The sequence below is a fragment of the Psammomys obesus genome, unplaced genomic scaffold, assembly GCF_907164565.1.
Source record: "Psammomys obesus unplaced genomic scaffold, mPsaObe1.curated_primary_1811, whole genome shotgun sequence".
Lineage (NCBI taxonomy): Eukaryota > Metazoa > Chordata > Mammalia > Rodentia > Muridae > Psammomys > Psammomys obesus.
The window spans coordinates 48,761,502-48,784,053 of NW_026585504.1; the positions used below are offsets into that span (position 1 = coordinate 48,761,502).

Sequence of the window (22,552 nt, forward strand, 5' to 3'; positions counted from 1 at the left end):
ATCTATCTATCTATCTATCTATCTATCTATCTATCTATCTATCTATCTATCTATCTATCTACCTACCTACCTATAGATATACACGTATATGAAATGTTTTTCTTCAAATGTATACATTTCTTTAGAGATTCAAGATAGCCACTCAGAGAGTTAGGATTTAAAGAGGAAGCAGATGAATTTCGGGTATGAATTAAGATGGAATAACTTCTGTAATGACTGTGTAAATCTTAGGGAATTTAACAAAGCCAATTAACCTCTCCACCTGAGATCCTATTTAACAAACATTATTTGCCAGACTTGGCCTACTCCATTAAATGTAGTGAGACACCTATATCCATTTAACAACACCACTGGTCTGCATTATTATCATTTCTGTTTAACAGATAAGAAAATCTCTAGGTTTAAGAGGTTAAAGTCACATAATCCCAGGTCACACTACAAGGAATCAAATCTAGGCTGTTCAGCTTCAGTTTCTGGCACCTTAGCCACACCTATCAGTGCCTTATTGACATATGGATTATAGAAGACTGCCCAAGAACACAGCTTTACCTCTTCAAGATGAGACATAATAATTTTTTTAATTTTATTTTTCTTATTAGTTACATTTTATTAACTCTGTATCCCAGCTGTATCCCGCTCCCTCATTCCCTCCCAATCCCACCCTCTCTCCCTCACCTCCTCCTTGCCCCTTTCCAAGTCCTCTGATTACTTACAGGCTTAATTTAAAACAAGCTCAAGTGTGGCATTTTGTTTTTTTTCTGGGTATACATGTGGTTTAGCCTGAAAGTTTATAAGCTGCTTTAAGAGTTGAATTCTAAGTTAGGAAACAGAAGTACTGGTTGGCTAATGACAGTATAATTTAGCTTTCAGACACAAGAAAAGCCTCACATTTGGTCCACAGAGCATAAACTGGATGGAAGCTCTCCAGGCTGTAGGTTCATTTCTGGATGGGAGTAACAGCCCATTAGGAACCAGAAACATACCCTCACCATGGCAAATGTCACAGATGGTACGGGAGATGGAGTGATAGAAATAACTAAGTCACAGAACCACTGACAGCACTGCCTGGTCGACACAGCAGGAGACTGCCTTAGGGAGCTTCGCTCATCAAGTAGAATCCCCTCTTCAGTTTTGCAAGCTAGGCCGCAGTGAGGGAATAATGGCCTTCATTTCTCTGAATGGGGCACTGGTCCAATTTTCTGGGCACAGAAGAACAAAATGAAAGTACAGATACAGATGGAAAACGAGGAAACTGGGACCTAGTAGTGAATCCTGTAGGTGGTTTTCCTGTTTTCAATGTTCTTCCCTTTCATGAGCAGAATATGCTTAGCACACACATGCAAAGCTGCTTTGGGCAGACAGTACCAGCATTTGTCTGCTTGGGTGAGGACACTCCCTGTCATGTGTATGTTTGCTGTTTTCATAGACTTCGGTTGGCATAGAAAGGCAAGTTGTTTCCATAAGAGTAGACACCACTTTTAGTTGTTAAGTGGCTAAGGATCCTTCTAACTGAAATTATTTGCTTATTCTTTGAGTATTTATCAGTGATAGAGGGGACCTAAGTATTGTAGTTTTCATATGCAAATAACCAAATCTACAGTGTTTGGGACCTTACCAGTGAATAACGACTAGCACTTATATTTGAGCACATCATCAGCTTTTTAGAAACGAAATTATAAAAGTCGTAATAATCTTTTTAAAATGCCAAATGGCCTTTAATCTATAGCATTTTTGACTTTAGGTGATATGTTGATTTGAGTAGATAATTAGTACACATTTTGCCTTTAATAACCCATATCATTATTTATAAAAATGTACATGAGTTAGCTATGTAACATAATATACAAATTATTTTAAAACAAAGTTTTATTTTAAAATTTTGTTTATAACATTTTGTGTCTGTTGGTCTATGTGACTGTGTGGTCACATTTCTGTGCAGGTGTGCACAATTGTGCTCATAAAGAGCCCCCAGCAGGGTTTCAGATCCTCTGGGCTCTGGAGTTAACAGGCATTTGCAGACTGCTCATAGATTGTTCTGTGTGTGATGGGGCCTGAACTCTGGTGCTCATGATTGATCAGCAAGGGCTTTTAACTGCCGAACCATCTCTAGCTCCTCAAATTAACCTTTATATAAAAATGAGGATACCGTGGTAATTTTGAGAACTATAACAAAGAAAAGCTAAGTCCAAATAGCTTAGTAAAGAAAAGCCACACAGTTGACTTTTCATTACTTTTCCTTTTGAGATTTTTGAGAATCTAGGATCCTTGATGTTCTTTGTAAGCCTCGAGGCATTCTGTGTTGCTTTGGGATGGCACAGAGTTAAGAGTCTTATGTCAATGTGAACTCTATTATTTGTTGCAACAATTCAGAGGGGAAATTGTGTACGTCATTTTTTTTTCATACTTCTAAGTCTAGAACCTTGTTCTTGATAGTTTTCTCCCCAATAATGCAGAGTTTCTGCCCAGAACAGTAGAACTTTTCTAGCCTCAGTCTATGTGTTCTTGTATTTATCTTGTCTAGGTCATTGGAACAGCCAAGGGCTTCCTTAGAACACTGCATATGCTGACGGATGTCTTCAAACTGCCCATGTGAAGTGACATTATCTGTTAGCCAGAGTTCTTCATCTTTTCCATCTCATTTTTGTTCCGTGAGTGACTCTTGAACTCTGAGTGCTCCTTAACCCCTCTGCCACCACCAAGATGTCTTGAGATAATAGCTGCAGTACTGAAACCCAGACAAACCTTGTGAGATTGTGTGTGTGTGAGACTGCATTCACTCTCTTTGACTTATTTGTTACTCATCAGTGTGGCTCCTGATTAAATCTTATTGCCCGTGATTATGATATAGAGGTAACCAGTCAAAATCTGGAAGATGATATGGACTATGCTGTCTAGTCCACATTCTATTTTAGAACTTAGATCTTCTTTTATTTACATTTGTGCTTGTTCCATTCATTTCTGCCATGAGGCTTTATCTTCTACAGTAGTCCCGTATTACCTTCTTTGACATGCAAACTAAGTACTCTGTCATAAAACAATAGATAGATAATCATCAAGTCATGATCACAAAGTACATAGTCATGTTTCTCTGAAAATAAAGATTTATGATACATCCGTTTCCTTTTTGTTTTGTTATGAGGACATTAGGATTTCACTTATGTTGTCTTACAACAAAAAGCTTAAGGTTGAAATGTAAATTTATAAAGTTTTTACATTTCAGAAAGATTTGTTGTTTTTTAAAAATTAAAGAACCAAACTTACTTTTAGCCATTTTGATGTTTGAACATGTAATGTGTTTACTAGTTAGTCAGAGGGAGCAGATTTCCCCCTGGTGTATTTATCCCTGGAGAAAACTATTCCTGTGAAACTCTAAAAGCACATTTTTATTAAATACAAATGGCACCAGCTGAGGGAAGCAGCCAGGTGACAAAAAGGCATTTGATAAATGGGGGTGCGCTTAAAATGTTTTATCTGGTCTAAGGACCCAGATTCATTTTACTGTGTGGCTTTCAGCAATTAACGTGACAGATGGCCTCAGACAGCCTTGGAATTCTAATAGGCTGTGACTCTGGCTGTAGAGGCTTGGCAGTGGCTGTGGAAGGTTGAGGTGTCAACCTGTCTACCAGCTGCTTCCATTTTGCTTCCAGAGTTGAATCGAAATAGCCAAGGTTGTAAGAGTAATTCTCCAGTCTTGAGGAAATAGCATCTTGGGAGGAATCTTCAACAGCAAAACACACATTGGAGAGACAGAGATGTAGTTCTGTGTGCAGTTTAGAGGACTCTCTGGCCAATCTGTCTGTCCTCAAAGCCACTGACCTGTGTCTGTTTTTTGTTCTATAATATATAGAAGTATATTGTATGATAAATATAATGTATGGTATGTTCCTACTTTGATTGTTTTATTTAGTTTTGAGATCAGAGACTCTGTTTATAACTGCACAAGGTGCCTGCCACTCTATATTGGCATGGCTCTGGCTGGCCTGGGACTCGCTATGTAGATCAGGCTGGTCTCTCACTTGAGGTTACCTTTCTTTCTCTCTCTCCCACCCCACCCCAAGTGCTGTGTATATTATCACAACTTGGTCTTTCCCATTTATTTTAAACATGAAACTGGTAAAGGCTAATAAAACTTGAAGGAATAAATATATTTACCACTAAGAATTTTTTTCAAATTACAAAAATCAGTAATATTTATATATACAAATAATAACAAACTTTCTGATGAAGAAAGCAGAGGAAAGTTCCATTCACCACCACCTAAAAGTAACCCAGGAGAAGTGAATGATCTTTACAATGAAAACTTTGAAATAGTGAGGAAGGGACTTGAAGGAGACACTAGGAGATGAAAACACATTCCATACTTGGTTTGGTAGAATTAATATTGTAAAATGGGCACATTGCAGAGATCTAAAATTCACTATTATCCCCATCAAAACTGCCATTTCATTCTTCACAGAGCTAGAAAAGTCACTATTCAAATTCATATGGAAACAAATGTTTACATCCATAGGTTGGTGCTGCTGTCAGCTTCTGTGGCCAATGTAGAGGCTTATAACAGGTCCCAGAGATGAGACTAAGTGATTGTTGACTATTCAGCTGCAAGAAAGCATCTGCAATGCACAGGGAACACGGTAGAGGAGGAGGACATGAATAATTTAAGAGCTGGAAGAAGTGATGGAATGTTGGGGAATGATGTCCTCTAAGCATAACATGGTCACTGCATGCTTGAGTCACAGCAGCTGTGATTACCTGCAGAAGACTGGATCTACCTATAATGTTGCCATGGAAGTGGGGGAGCTCCAGAGACCACAGCTCTCTCTACAAATCTATAAGCAGTTAATGATTTCAGGGGGAGGGAGAAACAGTTTCTTCAGAGTTGTAGCCACTAGAAAGATGCCCATGACACTATAAATAATCCTACACTCCTGTTCCTGTAGGCAACCTTCAAAAGAGTCATTGGATAACTTCTAACACCATCTAACTACCATGGCAAACAAACAAAATTTCCAAAGATATGGAAGTAGAAGGGGGACTAATTGGGAAGAGAAAGAGGATCAGTGAGAGTGGAAGGGGAACATAAGAGGGTAATAGGAAGTGAGTTTGATAAAAATACATTGCATCTATCTATGAAAATGTCACAATGAAGCCTACTTTATCTAATTATATATAATATTTGCTAATATAAACAAAGAAGACTACTAAATAGCCAAAGCAATACTGAAGTACAGTGTTGGCAGTATCACAACTCCTGATGTCAAATTATACTAAAGAGCCATCATAACAAAATACTCAAGGTCCTGGTACAAAAACAGACATGTAGACCAACACATAGAAAATAGAACCCAGAAATAAGCCCAAACAACTGTAATCACCTAATTTTTTTTACAAAGTTGTCAAAAATCATATATTGGAAAAGAAATAAACTTTTCAATAAATGATGCTGAGAAAACTGAATATCCACACAGTGAAGGATGGAACTAGAGCCATGTCTCTCACACTTTACAAAAATCAGCTCCAACTGGACCAAATGCCTTAACAGCAGGCCTGAGATCTTGAAACTGCCAGTGGAAAATACAGGCAGTGTATTTCAAGATACAGATATAGGAAGGAATCCAACAACACACGACATAATTCTGAGAACTGACAAATACAATTACACAAAGTCAAGCACCTTCTGCAAAGCAAATGAAACAATCATCACCCTATGGAAGGAAAGATGTCTGTTACAACCATTCGTCAACTAGAAGATCAATGTCTAGAATGCATAGAGAACTATGAAAATTAAACATCAGTGCTCCTTACAAATCATCCAAGTTGAGAAATGGGCTAATAAACTGAACTGACAGTTCGCGAAAGAAGAAATAAAAGTGGGCAATAACTATTTGAAAATGTGTTCAATACTCTTAGCCATCAGGGAAAACAAATTATAGCTACTCTGAGAATGCATTTCATTTCTACAAAACAAACGAACAAAAAAAAATGCAGGTGAGGATGCAGGAAAAAGAGATCCCTTAGACATTGATGGTGGAAATGTAAACTGCTGCATCTACTATGGAAGTCAGTGTGGAGATCCTTCCAAAACCAAAAAGAGAACTACCATGTGACCTAGCTCTATCTTTTCTGGGTATTCACCAAAAGGACCCCAAGTCAACACGCAACAGAGATACTTATACAGCCATGTTTATATAGCTAAGCTGTGGGACCAGCCGAGACATCTATTTACATATGAGTAGACGAAGAAGGTGTGGCTAATATACACAGTGGGATTTTATTCATCCATGAAGAAAGAAAAATGAGACCATGGCATTTCCAGAAAAATAGAGGGTGGGGCAGTTCATACTATGCAAAATAAATCAGAAAAGCCAAACTCATCATGTTTTCTTGGATATGTGGGATCTAGATTTTGTGTGTTTGTGTGTGTGTGTGTTTATGTGTGCTTGCTCATGAACATGTGTATGTGTATGACATGAAAATATAAAGGGAACCACATGAAAAAAAAAAAGAAATCTTAAGGGAGAGAGAATGGAGAGTGGAATCCCTGTGATATGAAAGCAGGAAGGATGACAACTTGTGCAGGAAGAAGGGGAACGTAAAGAATGGAGTAAAGGGCATTAGGGAGGGGGTTGAATAAGAATAAAGTGTGAAGGCATAAAAGTGCCACAACAAAACCAATTACTTTGTATGCTAACTTAAAAACAAACTTTGAAGAGACGAGTGATTTTGACATCTGTGTGTGACTGTGGTTGTTTTGTATTGGTGGTCCTGCTCTTGGGTTGTTTGCATCATAACCCTAGGACATTTAGCAGTATCTGGGCACATTTTCGGTTGTTAAAGCTTGCAGATTGATATTAGCATTTTGTTGATGAAGACCACAGATCTTGGCATTAGAAAGTTCAGTGCCCAAGACCCCAAAATGAACAAAGACTGATACAGTCCCGAAAGTCATTGCAGCCATGACTGAGAATTAAGAATCTGTATATGTGCATATCTGAACTAAATGAAAGCAAATTTAAGAAGCAATGACATTTAATATTCTAGTTATATGATGCTGTCATGTTATTTTAACAACAATAAGAACAGCTACAAGAAAACTCAGAGAAAAATTTCCAGAGATGGAATTTCAGAAGAAAGGAACAAGGTTGAAAAATGCCAGAACATTACATAAAAGGTAAAGGAAAATTCCAGGTTATAAGAAAAAAGTGAAATCTATGGGAGAACCTGATTGAGTTGTTGGTCACATCTGGGTCCTTGGCAGAAATGATTTGGATGGTTGTCCCAATTGTCACATCCTCAGGCACCTCCACAAAATAAAATCCAGGCTCAAACACAGGGGGCTCATCCACATCCTCCACACTGATGTGCACTGTTGTTGTGTCCTGAAAGGGGCCAAGGTTCAGAAAACGCATCTCCAGGTGAGGATTGGCTCCTTCCACCTTCAGGGTGTAGCTTTTCTTGCTTTCAAAACTCAGGGGCTGAAAGGCAATGAGAAAAATGGTCAACCAATGGCATTCATGTCCTGAATCAAAAGGATGTCCAATAATGATGATTAGTTGAGAACCCCCAAACTCAATGGAAGAGTAGAAAAGACAATATAAAGGTAAAAACAGGGGGACATTTTGTTTTATTTTGAAATTCTTGGTGATAACATTAAATTCAGTCATAGGTGAAAAGGAAGGATGATGTCAGTTTTAACTTGTTTAACTTTACTCAGCATGGTCTGGAGTGAGAGTTTGGAAACCTCCTTTGTCCCACCCTAATTTTAAGAAGGAAAGTTTTGTTTCCTCAGAACACTTCTGTCCTGGGCAGACAAGAGGACGTTGGCCTTATGTTCAGGAACCTCCTCAATTAAGATCAAGTTTGTGTTCTGTCCTAGGACATCCATGAGATTAGACTTATTTTCTGTTTTCCTCTTAAATTTTTTTTTTTTTTTGAGGGGAACCATTTTAGAGGAGGAGTGGGAATAGTGAGAGTGGATGATATGGAAATGTACAAACATTTCATAGTGAAACTGATAATTCTGTATTTTGGCTAAAAAGTAATAGACTTGTTTTCTTCTCGACTTTCAAAGAAACAATGATTCTAAGGATATATGTTAAGTGCCTCCCAAGGATTCTTGGCATACTATGCCACAACAACCTTTGTTTCTGTAGTTTATATAGATGGTCTTTGTGAAATTCATTTTAAAATCTGTTCAAAACATAACTTCAAAGATTTAGAAACCTCAGACGACAGGACTGAGGTGGCATGGCTGAATATTGCCAGTGGAGATGCTGGCCTAAATGACCAGGGCTCATGCACAAGAAATCAGTTTTCTCTATTATGCTTCTATATCATGAAATATAAAATTGGGAAACTAGAGAGATGGTTCAATGGTTAAGAGTGATTTTTGCCTTTTCAGAGGGCCCATGCTTTGTTCACGGCACCTATGTAGTGAGGATAAGTTTTTATTACAACACTTCTTTGTATATTCTTTATTCAGATTCAAGGCCAAAAGCAAGGATCCATTTGGGTTTTTATTCCCTAGTATGCAGCAAGGCCAAATAGCCAAAACGTATTATTTTATTTAATAGTGCCGCAAGCTTCTATGTGTTAACATTTATGTGATGGTATAAAAGAATTTGGTGTTAACAGTTTTTTTTTGGGGGGGGGGAGGAGTGGGTTCTTTTGTGTTTTATACTTTGGGAGCACAGTTGTTTTCTAACTTATGCTGCATTGCAATTGCTGTGTACTTAGCAGGTGATCAGCTCCAGTAGTTAGCCCTGCAATTCGCATCTAGTAAAAGGCATTAGTGCTGTACTAGAGTTTAGTTTCGCAGTGTTGGTACTGAATGTACTGCTGTCTAAAATGACTTCGGAAAGATTGTAAAGGCAGAAAAAAAAAAAAAAAAGACTGTAAAGGCAGAAGGGTTCTGAAAGACCAGCAGGGAGTTGATCTGATACAGGCTAGGCAAATATGTCCAACTGTGTCTCTAAGAGCTCTTCAAATAATTACAAATAAAGCATTGGATCACGTAAAGTTGGAAAATTTTAAGTGGCATATAAAGTAATTATGAGAATTGTAATTCCCGGCTATCAGAATTAGAAAAGCATTGGATTTTGTGTGTGTGTGTGTTTTGTGCCCTGCCTAAGAGGGCAATGGGCTGTCTAGAACTCCTTATTGTCTCTGGCAGATGGAAGCTAAGTTGAAGACTAGAAACTGGCACAATATCATGCAACTACAGAACAAAGAACACTCTGGAAATTACATATTTCAAGCATTTAGGAGACTGAAAATCAATTGACTGATTACTTAAACACTAAAATTACACATGGTCCTGTGTAGCAATCACTGTGGTTGTTCTTTGGTTTGTTCTTTCAAATCAACTTATTTTCTCTTTTTGAAAAGTATGCGCTTTTTAGACAAATAATAGACCTAAGAGAAATAAATCAAAAGCAAAACTTTTGTTTCAATTTTATATGACACTATTAATGACAAGAAAAGATGATAGGTGTGGGTCAGACATCTGGGAGTTGTTCCAGACATATGGATTGAACAGTCAATGGCTTTTAAAATATTTATTATATGTGACTGGTCCATCTACCCAACTTATTGGCCTTACTCTTAATTATATTTCCTGGCAGCTCATATGTTCAGAAAAGGAATCTAACAAAAATTGATGTATTTTTTGATTGAACACAGATAGAGTTTGGATAATGATACTGAGAGACAAGTTTCTGGCTTGCAATGTCTAGTCTTTTTCAGATAAGGGACATGAGAAAAGACTTTTGTTTGCTCAAGTTGTGGTATTAGTAAATGTGTTTTTTAAAAAAGTGAATACCTGTAATTATACTTCACCTACATAATAATAATAATTTTATATAAGTCACTAATGGTTTATTATTTAGAATGTTTTAAAATAAAGTTCAATTTAAGTATTAAGTATTCTAAAAGCCCCATCTTATTATTGCTTAATTTATTGAATGGGTTACTATTGTATTCAAGAAACAATAATTATTCAAAACTTTGGACATTGTCTAGTGATTATTAGTGGTGTGTTACTGTTAAGTTGAAGCAAAACATATAGTAGGAAGATGCTTTTAATTCTTTTCCATGTAATAAATTGCTATTATTTTTTAGTCACCTTATTAAGTTGTCATAGATTATTGACTTTCAAAAATAATAAATTGTAGTGTTTTAACTATATAAATGTGGAGGATTCATAAGCCAGTCTTAGCATCTTGTGCTGTCTCAAGGTCCTTGTTTGCTGGACATGAAGATTTCTGGTTGGAGGAATTTGGCATATGTCTGTCCCTTTGTCATGTTGTATTTTTACTGTGATGCTCACTTGGCTGGCTTTGGATCATGGATGAGCTTTCTGCAGTTCAGTCCTTTGGTCACTTAGTGTTGATTTGTAAATAAAGATATAGTTTAGTGTTTGCCAGGGTTGCTGGGGTCCCATCAGCCATGCAAGTGGCTGTTTGGGTAATGTTCCAGGCAGGTGGATGGTGGTGTGAGGGTGAGGAGGCTTGCTACCAGAGCTCATCTATGGGGCATCTTGGATAAGGTCTCTGAGTAGACAGCAGCAGGGTAGGGCCAGCAGATCTTACCACAGATGACATGAGTGTGCGGCTGCTTGGGAAAAGTCTTTGGATAGGTGGTAGGACAGAGATACCAGTGGCTATGTGCATGGCTACTTGGGTCCTGGGGCAGGTGCTGGAATGGATTGAGGAGTCTTGCCATGGGTACCAGGTGTGAGCAGCTGCTTGGGTAAGGTTCCCAGACAGGTAGCAGGGTGAGGTTGAGGCAAATCAATGTTTTCTAAATTAATTTTTTAAATTATATATTCATTTGTAAGGTATTAGATTCAATTTATTTTTCTGTGCAGTATGTATGCATATGTGTATACATGTTTATGCTTGTGTGTACCCCAAAGTTGACAACATGTGTCTTTGATTGTTCACCTCTATCGTTATTGAGGTAGGGTCTCTCATTGAACCTGGATCCCCAGAACCCTGCTTCTTTTTTAAAATCCTGTGTTGGGATTATAGACAGGCTGCCACAACTTTCCACTTTTTAAGTGGCTTCTGAGGAGCTCTGGTCCTCATGCTTTATCTACTGACCTAGCTCCTCAAAACATAAGCTCAGTAATGTAAAAAAAGTTAATTGGGGTTAGGAGTTGGCTTAGCCAGTAAAGAGCTTGCCACACAAGCATGAAGACCTGAGTTGGATCTCAAGCACCCCTAAAAGCCAAGCACAGCAAAGATCAAAACATGCTGGGCACAGGGGTCTTTTCTGAGACTGATACTCCAACCAAGGACCATGCATGGAGATAACCTAGAACCCCTAGAACCCCTGCACAGATGTAGCCCATGGCAGCTCAGTCTCCAAGTAGGTTGCCTAATAATTGGAATAGGGACTGTCTCTGACACGAACTCAGTGGCTGGGTCTTTGATCACCTCTTCCTCGCCCTGATGGGGGAGCAGCCTTACCAGGCCACATAGGAAAACAATGCAGCCAGTCTTGATGAGACCTGATTAGCCAGAAGGAGGGAAGGAGAGGAGGAGCTCCCTTATCAGTGGACTTGGGAGGGGCATGGGAGGAGATGAGGGAGAGAGGGTGGGAGTGGGGGTGGGGAATGAAGGAGAGGCCTATATAGCCGGGATACAAAGTGAATAAACTATAATTCATAAAAATATAAATAAATTTTTAAAAAAGTGAAAAAAAAAAGCCAGGCACAAGTGCAAGTCTATAACTCCAGTGCCAAGGAGACAAAGATGGATGATTTCCAAAGATTTCTTGTCAAGCTCTCTCCTCTACATGCTTCTGCAAAAATGTGGATTTGTATAAACACATGTACACAAGTCCATTCATATGTTGCACACATAAAAATTTTCAATAGAAAAATTTTGCCTTTTATTTACTGAATTTACCCATATGTGCTTTATGGCACATAAGGAATGAACATTTATCTTTAGGGAACATGATACCTTATGATGGAACAAAGAAGTTTTTTGTTTGATGAAATTTTTTCAAGTTTCATTTATGAGTCTTCAAGAAGTAAGTTAAAAGTGCTGTGTGTTATATATTTATTCATAATAACGTTATAGTTTGCTTTGCTATTTATGTTAAAACTAATGTAAAGATGTGGGATTCAAATATTGATTAAGTCATTAACAACATTAGAGCATGCAGCTATAGCAGTTTTTAAGTGGCTAAATAGAAGTGGCTTATTTATAATATATTTTTAATAATCCTTTGTATATAATAATGCCTTAGCCAGCATTTTTGCATGTAAGCTCAAGCAGTAAGACGTGTTTTAAAGCTAAATAGGAAGAATTATTTTTAATTTCTCTCTCTATCTCTGTGGTGTGTGTGTGTGTCTGTGTGTGTGTGATAATGTGTCTGAATTCAGGTGCACCCATGCCATGTTGCAATCTGGAGGTCAGGAGGAAAGCTTTTGTTGTCTGATTCTCTCCCAGCATCGTTGGTTCTAGGTTGTCAGGCTGTGGTGGAAAATACTAAGTTTACCTGCTGATCCACTCTTTGGGGTCTAGGGAAGAAATTTTATCAGAGGACCTGAAACAAAACATATCCTAATATACGACCAACCTTCACCAGCATGGCACATTCAAAGCCATTGAAAATGATTTACAAAAAGAAATTGCAGTTCAACCTTCAACACCTGCTCTCACCACAGTGTAGAGTAGATGTCTGCCTGGGTACCAGAAGCTATGGTTTCCACTTTCTTTGAAGTGGATACCTTCTGGTACCTGGGGTGCAGCTTGAAACTCAAGTGCCCAGTCTCACCATCCTGGACCCATGGAAGCAACTCAAGCTGCTTCTCCAAAGCTCAAAACTCCAGGACCACTCTCACTATCCCAGGCGCATGGCAAGAAAATGACCTTAAATCTATGCTTATGATAATGATATTGGAGAAAATAAAAAAAAAATCTGCAAAGAAATACAGGAAGATATACTCAAATAGATTGAGGCATTTAAAGAGACCTATAGAGAAGAAATAAATAAAACACTGAAAGAAATACAGGAAAACTATAACAATAACAAAACTATAACAATAACAAAAACTATAACAATCAGATGAAGGAAATAAATAAAAACAGTCCAAATTCTGAAGATGAAAATGGAAACAATAGAGAAAGCATAAACCAAAGAAATTCTGGAAAGAGAAAACTTTCTTGAATTCAATGAAAATTAAGGCACAGCATACCCAAACTTATGGGACAGAGACATTATCAAAATCAGCAAAATCAGAAATGAAAAGGAGGACATAACCTGAGGAAATCCAAGGAATCATTAGGTCTTATTCCAAAAGTCTATATGCCACAAAATTTGAAAATATAAATGAAATAGACTATTATTTTGATAGTTTCCACTTAACAAAGTTGAATCAAGATCAGAAAAACAGATTAAGTAGTTTTATATCCCAAAGAAAAAAGAACCAGTTACCAAAAGTCACCTAACAAAAAAAAAAAAAAAAAAAAAAAAAAAAAAAAAAAAAAAAAAAAAAGCAGCCCAGGGCCAGATGGTTTCAGTGCAGAATTCTTCCAGAATTCAAAGAAGTGCTAATGCCAATACTTGTCAAACTATTCCACAAAACAGAAACAGAAGAAACATTGCCAAACTCATTCTATAAGGCCACAGTCACCCTGATACTAAAACCACACAACAACTCAACATAGAAAGAATTTCAGACCTGTTTCCCTTATGAACATTGATGCAAAAATACTCAACAAAATATTTGCAAACAAAATCAAAGAACATATCAAAAATATTATCCACCATGACCAAGTAGGATTCATTCCAGGCATACAGGGGTGGTTCAATATTCAGAAATCCATCAATTTAATCTACCATGAAAACACACTGAAAGAAAGAAAACCCCACACGATTATTTCCTCAGATGCTGAAAAAGTATTTGCCAAATCCATTCTTGTTTCAAATCTCAGAGAGATCAGGGATACAAGGCACATACCAAAACATAATAAAGGCAGTGTAGAGCCAACCTATAGCCAACATCAAACTAAACGGAAAGAAACTTAAATCAATTCCACTGAAATCAGAGACAAGACAGGGCTGCCCACTCTCTCCATATCTTGAAGTCCCAGTGCTTACAGTCCTGGCTACATCAATAAGACAACGAAAGGAGATCAAGAGGATATGACTTGGGGAGGAAGAAGTCAAAGTATCACTATTAACAGATGATATGATAGTGTACATGAGTGACCCCAAATATTCTACCAAGGAGCTCCTACAGCTGATAAACACCTTCAGTGAAGTTAATACCCTTCACAATAGCCGCAAAACCCATAAATTATCTTGCTTGTAACTATATTCAAGGAAGTGAAAGACTTCTACCAAAAAATACCTCAAGTCTCTGAAGAAAGAAATTGAAGAAGATATCAGAAGATAGAAAGATCTCCCATGCTAATGGATTGGAAAGATTAACATAGTAAAAATGGCCATGTTACTAAAAGCAATCTACAGACTCAATGCAATTCCCATCAAGATACCAACACGATTTTTTACAGACCTTGCACAATTTCAACTTCATAGGAAAAGCAAAACAAAACAAAACAAAACAAAACAAAACAAAACTAAGGATACCTAAAACAATACTGTACAATAAAAGATCTTCGGGAGGTATTACCATCCCTGATCTCAAGCTGCACTGTAGAACAACAATAATAAAAACTGCATGATACTGGCATAGAAACAGACTGGTGGATCAATTGAATAAAATCTAAGACCCAGAGATAAACTCTCATACCTACAGACACTTGACTTTTGACAAAGAATCCAAAATCATACAATGGAAAAAAGATAGCATCTTGAACAAACTGGCCTAACTAGATATCTACATGTAGAAAAATGCAAATAGATCCATATTTATCACCTTACAAAAAATGAAAGTACAAGTGGATCAAAGACCTCAACATAAAACCAGACATACCAAATCTATTAGAAGAAAAAGTGAAAAGCCTTGAATTCTTTGTCACAGGAAACAACTTCCTGAACAGAACACCAACAGCACAGACTCTAAGATCAACAATTAATAAATGGGACCTCATGAAACTGAAAAGCTTCTGTACAGCAAAGTACACTGTCAACAGAACAAAACTGGAGCCTACAGACTGGAAAAGGTTCTTCACCAATCTTACATCTGACAGAAGGCTAAAATCCAACCTACATAAAGAACTCAAAAAATTAAACACCAACAAACCAAATAATCCTATTAAAAACGGGGTACAGATGAATGGGGAGGAAGTCCCCCCTATTAGTGGACTTGGCAAGGGGCATGGTGGAGATGAGGGAGGGAGGGAGGGACTGGGAGGGAATGAGGGATCGGGACACGGCTGGGAGTTAATAAAATGTAACTGAGTTAATAAATGTAACAGAGTTAATAAAATGTAACTGATAAGAAAATAAAATAAAATAAAATGTTAAAAAAAAACAAACGGGGTACAGAGCTAAACAGAAAATTCTCAACAGAGGAATATTGGATAATGGAGAAACACTGAAGGAAATGTGTGATGTCCTTAGTCATCAGTGAAATGCAAATGAAAAACGACTCTGAGATTCCATCTTATACCCATCAGAATGGCTAAGATCAAAACTCAAATGAAAGCACATGCTAGAAAGGACATGGAATAAGGGGAACACTCCTCCATTGATAGTGAGAGTACAAACTTGTATAACCACTTTTGAAATCAATCTGACACTTTCTTGGAAAATTAGGAATAGCACTACCTCAAGATCCAGCTTTACTATTCCTGTGCATATACCTGAAAGATGGTCCACCATACAACAAGGACATTTGCTCAACTACATTCATAGCAGCTTTATTCATAATAGCCAGAATCTGGAAACAACCTAGATGTCCCTCAACCAAGAATGGATCAAGAAATTGTGGTACATTTACACAATGAAATATTACACAGCTATAAAAAAAAGGAAATCATGAAATTTGCAGGCAAATGGTGGGAACTAGAAAAGATCATTCTGAGTGAGGTAACCTAGAACCAGAAAGAGAAGCATGGCATATCTACTTAGTTATAAGTAGATAGTAGCCATATGACACAGGAAAACCATACTAAAATCCATAGACCTAAAAAAGCTAAATACAAGGAGAACCGTAGGGAGGATGCTTAATTCTCATTCAGAAGGGCAAATAAAATAGACACCAGAAGCAGTTGAAGAGAGGGAACAGGGTGAGAGCAAACCATAAATGTCCTCTGAAAGACTCCATCCAGCATGGGATGGAAACAGATGCTGAGACTCACAACCATACTTTGGGCACAGTGCAGGGAGTCTTAAGGAAGAGTGTGTGTGTATGTGTATGTGTGGGGAAGTATCTTGAAGGGACAGGAACTCCACAAGGAGACCAACAAAGCCAACAAATCTGGGCCCAGGGGAGCCTGCCGAGACTGATGCACCCACCAAGGACCATGCATGGAGAGGACCTAGACCCCATGCACAGATGTAGCCCATAGGCAGCTCAGTCTCCATGAGGGTTTGCTAGTAAGGGGAGCAGGTGTTGTCTCTGACATGGACTCTGTTGCCTGCTTTTTCATCAATTCCTCATGGCAGGGTGGCCTTGCTAGACCACTCAGGAATAGGATACAGGAAGTGGTGATTAGACTCGATAGGTTTTTGTCAGATGGTAGGGGAAGGAGGGCTCCTCCTTTCTGAAGACTAGGGAAGGGGTGTAAGGGGAAAAAGGTAGGGAAGGTGGGACCAAGAGGAGATGAGGGATGGGGCTATGATGGGATTAAAGTGAATAACTTATAAAAAAGTTAACAACTCCCAGATGCCCCTCAACTGAAGAATGGATGCAGAAACTGTGGTACATCTATACAATGGAGTATTACTCAGCAATGAAAAATAAGGAAATCATGAAATTTGCAGGTAAATGGTGGGACCTGGAAAGGATCATCCTGAGTGAGTTGTCCCAGAAGCAAAAAGACACGCATGGTATATACTCACTCATATAAACATACAACATAGAATAAACCCACTAAAATCTGTACATCTAAACAAACTAAGCAAAAGAGAGGACCCTAACTAAAATGTTCAATCCCCATCCTGAAAGGCAAAGAGGATGGACATCAGAAGAAAAAGAAAATAGGAAACAACCTCGGAACCTGCTACAGAGGGCCTCTGAAAGCCAGAAGAAAACAGGAAACAACCTTGAAACCTGCCACAGAGGGCCTCTGAAAGCTTCTGCAGTATAGACTGCCAAAGCAGATGCTGAGCCTGATGGCCAACTGATGGACAGAGTGAATGGAATTCTATGTAAGAAGTGGGAAATAGTAAGAGCTGGAGGGGACGGGAACTCCACAAGGAGAGCAACAGAACAAGATAATTTGAACACAGGGAACTTCCCAGAGACTCATACTCCAACCAAGGACTATTCGTGGAGATGACCTGGAACCCCTGCACAGGTGTAGCCCATGGCAGTTCAGTTACATAGTAACCAATGTATGTACTATGTAACCAAGTGGGTTACATAGTAATGGGAAGAGGGACTGCCTCTGACATAATCTGATTGGCCTGCTCATTGATCACTTCCCCCTGAGGGGGGAGCAGCCTTATCAGGCCACAGTAGAGGACAATGCAGCCACTTTTGATGAGAACTGATAGACTAAGATCAGAAAGAAGAGGAGAACCTCCCCTATCAGTGGACTTGGGGAGTGGCATGCATGCAGAAAGGGGAGGGAGGGTGGGATCGGGAGAGGAGGAGGGAGGGGCTTATGGGGGGATACAAAATGAATAAAGTGTAATTAATAAAAAATTAAAAAAGAAAAAAGTTAACAACTAATTAAAAAAAGAAGGAAAATAAATAAATAGATAGATAGATAGATAGATAGATAGATAGATAGATAGATAGATAGATAAATTAGGTTACCTTCTTCACAGTTATGATGCCAACTTGGAAATTTGGGTCTGTATTAATATCAAAAGCCTCTGCACCGTCTCCATCCACAATGGTGTACTTCATCTCTGCATTGATTCCTTCATCCAAGTCCTTGGCAAACACTCTCCCCACAGTAGAGCTAATTGGAGCAGATTCTAGCACACTCATCTGATAATGTTCTGTGAAGAAAAATAGGAACATGCATTCGTGATAATCTGCCACTAAAAAATACACCATGTTATCAAGTTAAATCAGGCATGCCATGCCAAATGTTGTCTGTGGTTCGTAAGTTAAAGTTTTATAGTTTAAAATTTCACTTAAAGTCAAAATACTTTGCTCTGAACCCAAGAGTAACACAGGTGAGAAGATAAGGTGGAACTCTCACTGTAACCACTCTTCCTTCATAGTGATGAGGAGCCCTTGCTTCCTCATCTTTACTGTGCCATAGGGATGGGAGTAAGTGCCAATGTCGTGTTTTTCCAGGGAAGGCTGTGATCACAAAGAACATATTTATTCTGTCAAATTTGAAATGCTCTAATATCCCTTCAGATCATTGCCTGTGTGCTGAGGTCCCGTCTCTGGCCACTGGCCCAGAGTGGATGGAGGTCATTAATGCAAGAGGAAAGCAGTCTAAGAGAAAGCCCTTTGAGCTTCATGCATTGTCTATCAACATGTTTCTGTAGCTGAGGGCCTTTGGATGCCTCTGTAGGGGCCTTTTTGTTCTAGTTCCAAAACCATATGCCCAAACTAGATTCCATACATAAACATTCGGCATTGGGAATGCCTTTCTTTTTGAGTTGATGCTCTGACTCATATTTAATTTTATTTTTTAGTTTACTTTCATCTCTGTGAAATTGTATATTTGCTAACTTACTCTTTCAGAGCTCATCTCTGACATCCTTATTTTATCAATCACAGGCTTGCTTATTAAATAACAAAATCTAACAAAATTGTAATACGAGTGTGGTCTCTTATTTTTAATTAATTAATTCATAATTTGTAATGGGTTGTATGACTGCATGAATTTATGTGCGTCACATGCATGCAGATTTCTGCAAAGGACAGAAGACATCAGACCCCCTGGAACTGGAGTTATAGGTTTTGTGGGTTGTGAGCTGCTTGATGTGGGTGTTGGGAAATGAACCTCGGTCTTCTACAAGAGCAGTAAGCACTCTTCACTGTTGAACCATCTCTGTAGCCTCTCTTTCTATGCATCATGCATTGTAAACTCTAAGAATCCTAAAGTACAGGAGCTGATGTCTGACAAAGATTATGGAAGGCTGACCATCCATAGGAAGGTACCCCACCTTCCATAGGAAAAACGCTTGTTCCTTATAAATACGAGCCTGAGAATCTCCACTGTGCCATGCAAACTTATCAGTGGGTTACCTTTTTTCTCCTTTAGGAAAAACATGCATCTGTCTATAATCTTCTCCACAGAAGGAAAACTATGCTATGTGTTTAAACAGTTATAATTTCTACATATGATGCATTGTACTAAAAATAATCTTGAGATCATGATATTCTTTTGTATCTGCTTCAGCTAAAGGTGATTAAGCTCACTCAATATAAAAGAGTGGTATGCCATTTTGTCAACATCCACAGCTAGTCATAGTAATATTTGTGAAAAAGAAACTAAATGAAATCTCTACAATAAGCAATTAGAAGAATAATAGAGCAGAAGCATTTAATCCAAGATACGGTTAAAGAATAATGGAGTTATTCAAATTTAGCATTCACAAATAAATGGTGATGAGTTAAAGTAATATTTTTAAAAAGTGCAAAGATACTCTATTTTGGTGGAAACAATGTGAATGTTTAGAAACATAAATTTAAATTATTTCATATGGTTTCATTTCATCTTCTATGAAATATATTCCATACTCCATTTCATCCTAAGTTCTTTATTATTACTAAATTTGAAGCAGAGGCTACTCTAAGTGCATGTGCTAGAATGATATTAACAAGACTAAAGTCCCAGTCCTCACCGTGTTGTACAATGTTCTAGAGAAGTTGCTATGTATGGAGGGACATATCACTTATCTGCAAGTGTCCAGATGCCTGTATTTTGAGCTTTGTAAAAACCTGGTTCTTTAGTTTCTTCAGGGCTATAGATTTTAGTATGTTTATCCTATATTCTATGGCTAATATCCACTTAGTCTTAGTATCTGTTTTGAAATGCTGCTTGGTGATAAATCTTATTCTTAGTATTTCATTTTGTGCAGGTGTGTGAGTGTGGCCATCTGGTAAAAACAAGCAAACAAAAAGCAAACAAAACCCTCCAAGGGCCATGGGAAGCTGAAGGCCAGAAGAATCACTCTGAACACAAACTGACCTTATAGCTAAATCCCAGCAAAGGGTGTCTCCCTCTAGCTGAGAAATAGACTGATTGCTACTTACTCTGGGGAAAGCGGGGTGGATTATCATTGACGTCTGAAAGGGTGATGTTGACCGTGGTGGTCCCAGCCAATCCTCCAAGCTGCCCTCCCATATCCTTGGCTTGAATAATCACTTCGTAGTATTCTTTGGCTTCTCTGTCCATGTTCATGAGTGCTGTTCTGATTACACCTGCAGGATAGAAATTGTTTTAAAAAATGAAACCGCAAAGCTAGTTTTCCAAGGATTTGTCTTCCTCATCTGCTGTAAATACCTAACATAGAAATGAGCATATCACCCATTTTTATTAGATGAAGTTAAAACCACAGCTTCAGAAAGACACTGTATGAAATAAAAGGCCACGAAATAGACACCCCCAGCAGGAAGGGCCCAGAGGCTGGCATCCTCGGCAATGTTACTGAGAAAGAACAGCAGGTGGCAGCAGCAGATTTCTTAATGACTCCAGGAATTGCAGTCTATGATGATTGTAGATTGTTCTGACTTTACCAAAGAATACCTGGGCTTTGGGTCCAGAAGACAAAGTTTTGTGTGTCTACAAATTTGTGGTTTTAGATAATGCTTTTTCAGTTTTTTCCTGCCTTCAGCCCTACAGTCCTTATAGAGTGAATGACTATTTAGCTACTGGCTCCTGGTATGATTGCCCTGTCTTCCCTCTGCCTGGAAGTAGGAATGAACCTCGACTGGGTTGTTTTTAATTTTTGTTTGTTTGGTTTATTTTTTTGTTTGTGTTCACTGTTTTATTTTCTTCTGCTTACTTTTTTGCTTTATTGAGTTTCTTGAGCAGGGAGGGACACAAAAGACTTTATAGATGACTGTAACTGTAATCTTTTCTTTCCTCCCACTAATTTACACTCTTTTACTTTCTACATTTATGATAGCATCTTCTGAATGTCTAGCTACCTTGGAGACTTCTAGGGGAAAACATCAGGTTAGTAATAATAGAGATGTATTTCTTTTTTCTTTCAATAAAGAAGTCACATTGACTGTTCACTATTGATTTTACCTCTGTGGTTGTTTCTTTGCTTGAGTTCCTTTTCTTAGGTCTGTTCTCCCTGTAATGTGTAACATGGGAGTAATAATACTTCCAATACACTTTACTTGGGAGGCTAAAGTGCTAATGCTTATAAAAGTTCTTGGTGAAGGAGAAATCCTGGCACAAATGGAAGACAGTAATGATACAGTAGTTATTATGCCCAATACAGACACTAAAGTGGATTCCATTGGTGGACTAAAACATATAGATCCTGTAGTGAAAGGATGCTTGAAACAAGTGAAGTCTCCAAGCTCTACTGGTCTCTCCTTTTCTGCATGCTGCTGCTATCAGTTCATTTCTCTTTGCCATATTTCCTTGTTATAGTGACCCCCGACCAGGTGCTGCCTTTTTAGGGGCTGTATTCATGTGCTATTGACTGTCTCATCAAAACCCATCTGCCCAGCAGCCATTCACTCTGGGCTTGGGTCCTGTTTAGCAGAGGTTGGCTCAGCAGAGAAAACATTAAGGCTATGCTGGTAACCACAGGATCATGGTTACCATTCAACTTTCCAGTTTCCTCATCTTGAATGACTCCTGATGCTTTATGGGTGGAATGATTGCTAAGAAGCATCTTATCTGGCTTCAGAGTCTGTGATTCTAGCTTTAGAGCATACCCAGGTGAATGTGTCACTTTTCTTTGGTCTTCCTGGAGGTAAAGAGGACCTTAAACTGTGGTAAATAATTATATCTGTGAGTTTTGGAAGGCAGTGGGATGACATTCTCTGTTGACAGGCTTTGGCGTCGTTCAGCAACCCACTCACACTGTCTCACTGCCTGGCAGCTACAGTGTGCTCTCCTAATGCTAAAGACTGCAACAATCTCCTCTGTGGAATACACTCCCTGGGGAGTCCTTGAAAAGAAGAGTCTGTCTCAAGTAGGAAATACAAGGATTATTGAACGAGCAAACACCTCCGACTTGACTTATGTACTATATACCTGTTCTGGAGTCCACAGAAAAATACGGCTGGCCCTGGAGAATGCTGTAGACCACCCGGGCACTGTTGCCATAGGTTGGGTCATCAGCATCTGTGGCTGTCACTTGGATAACAGAGGTACCTGAGGAAGAGGTGGGGGAAAAAACCTGGTCAAGCACAATTAAAAAGAGCTGGTATAAGCCTGCATGGACAGCCTTAAAACACTGCAGCTGGTGCTTGCTTCTCTGGGGAGTTTCCTTTCTAGATCAAGCCTCCATAAGTCCTATCTTATTA

General features: G+C 38.5%; 1 protein-coding gene across 2 annotated transcripts in view; it reads right to left on the reverse strand.

Annotated features, from left to right (window-relative positions):
* Positions 1–22,552, reverse strand: part of Cdh20 (cadherin 20) — a 268,074-nt gene that overhangs the window by 31,910 nt on the left and 213,612 nt on the right. For both annotated transcript variants that reach the window (XM_055601412.1, XM_055601420.1), the window contains exons 4-7: positions 22,281–22,400; positions 20,315–20,482; positions 17,906–18,093; positions 7,219–7,472 (exon numbers count right to left, since the gene is read on the reverse strand). In XM_055601412.1, coding sequence (XP_055457387.1) covers positions 7,219–7,472; positions 17,906–18,093; positions 20,315–20,482; positions 22,281–22,400 — 730 coding nt within the window. The remainder of the gene's footprint in view (positions 1–7,218; positions 7,473–17,905; positions 18,094–20,314; positions 20,483–22,280; positions 22,401–22,552) is intronic.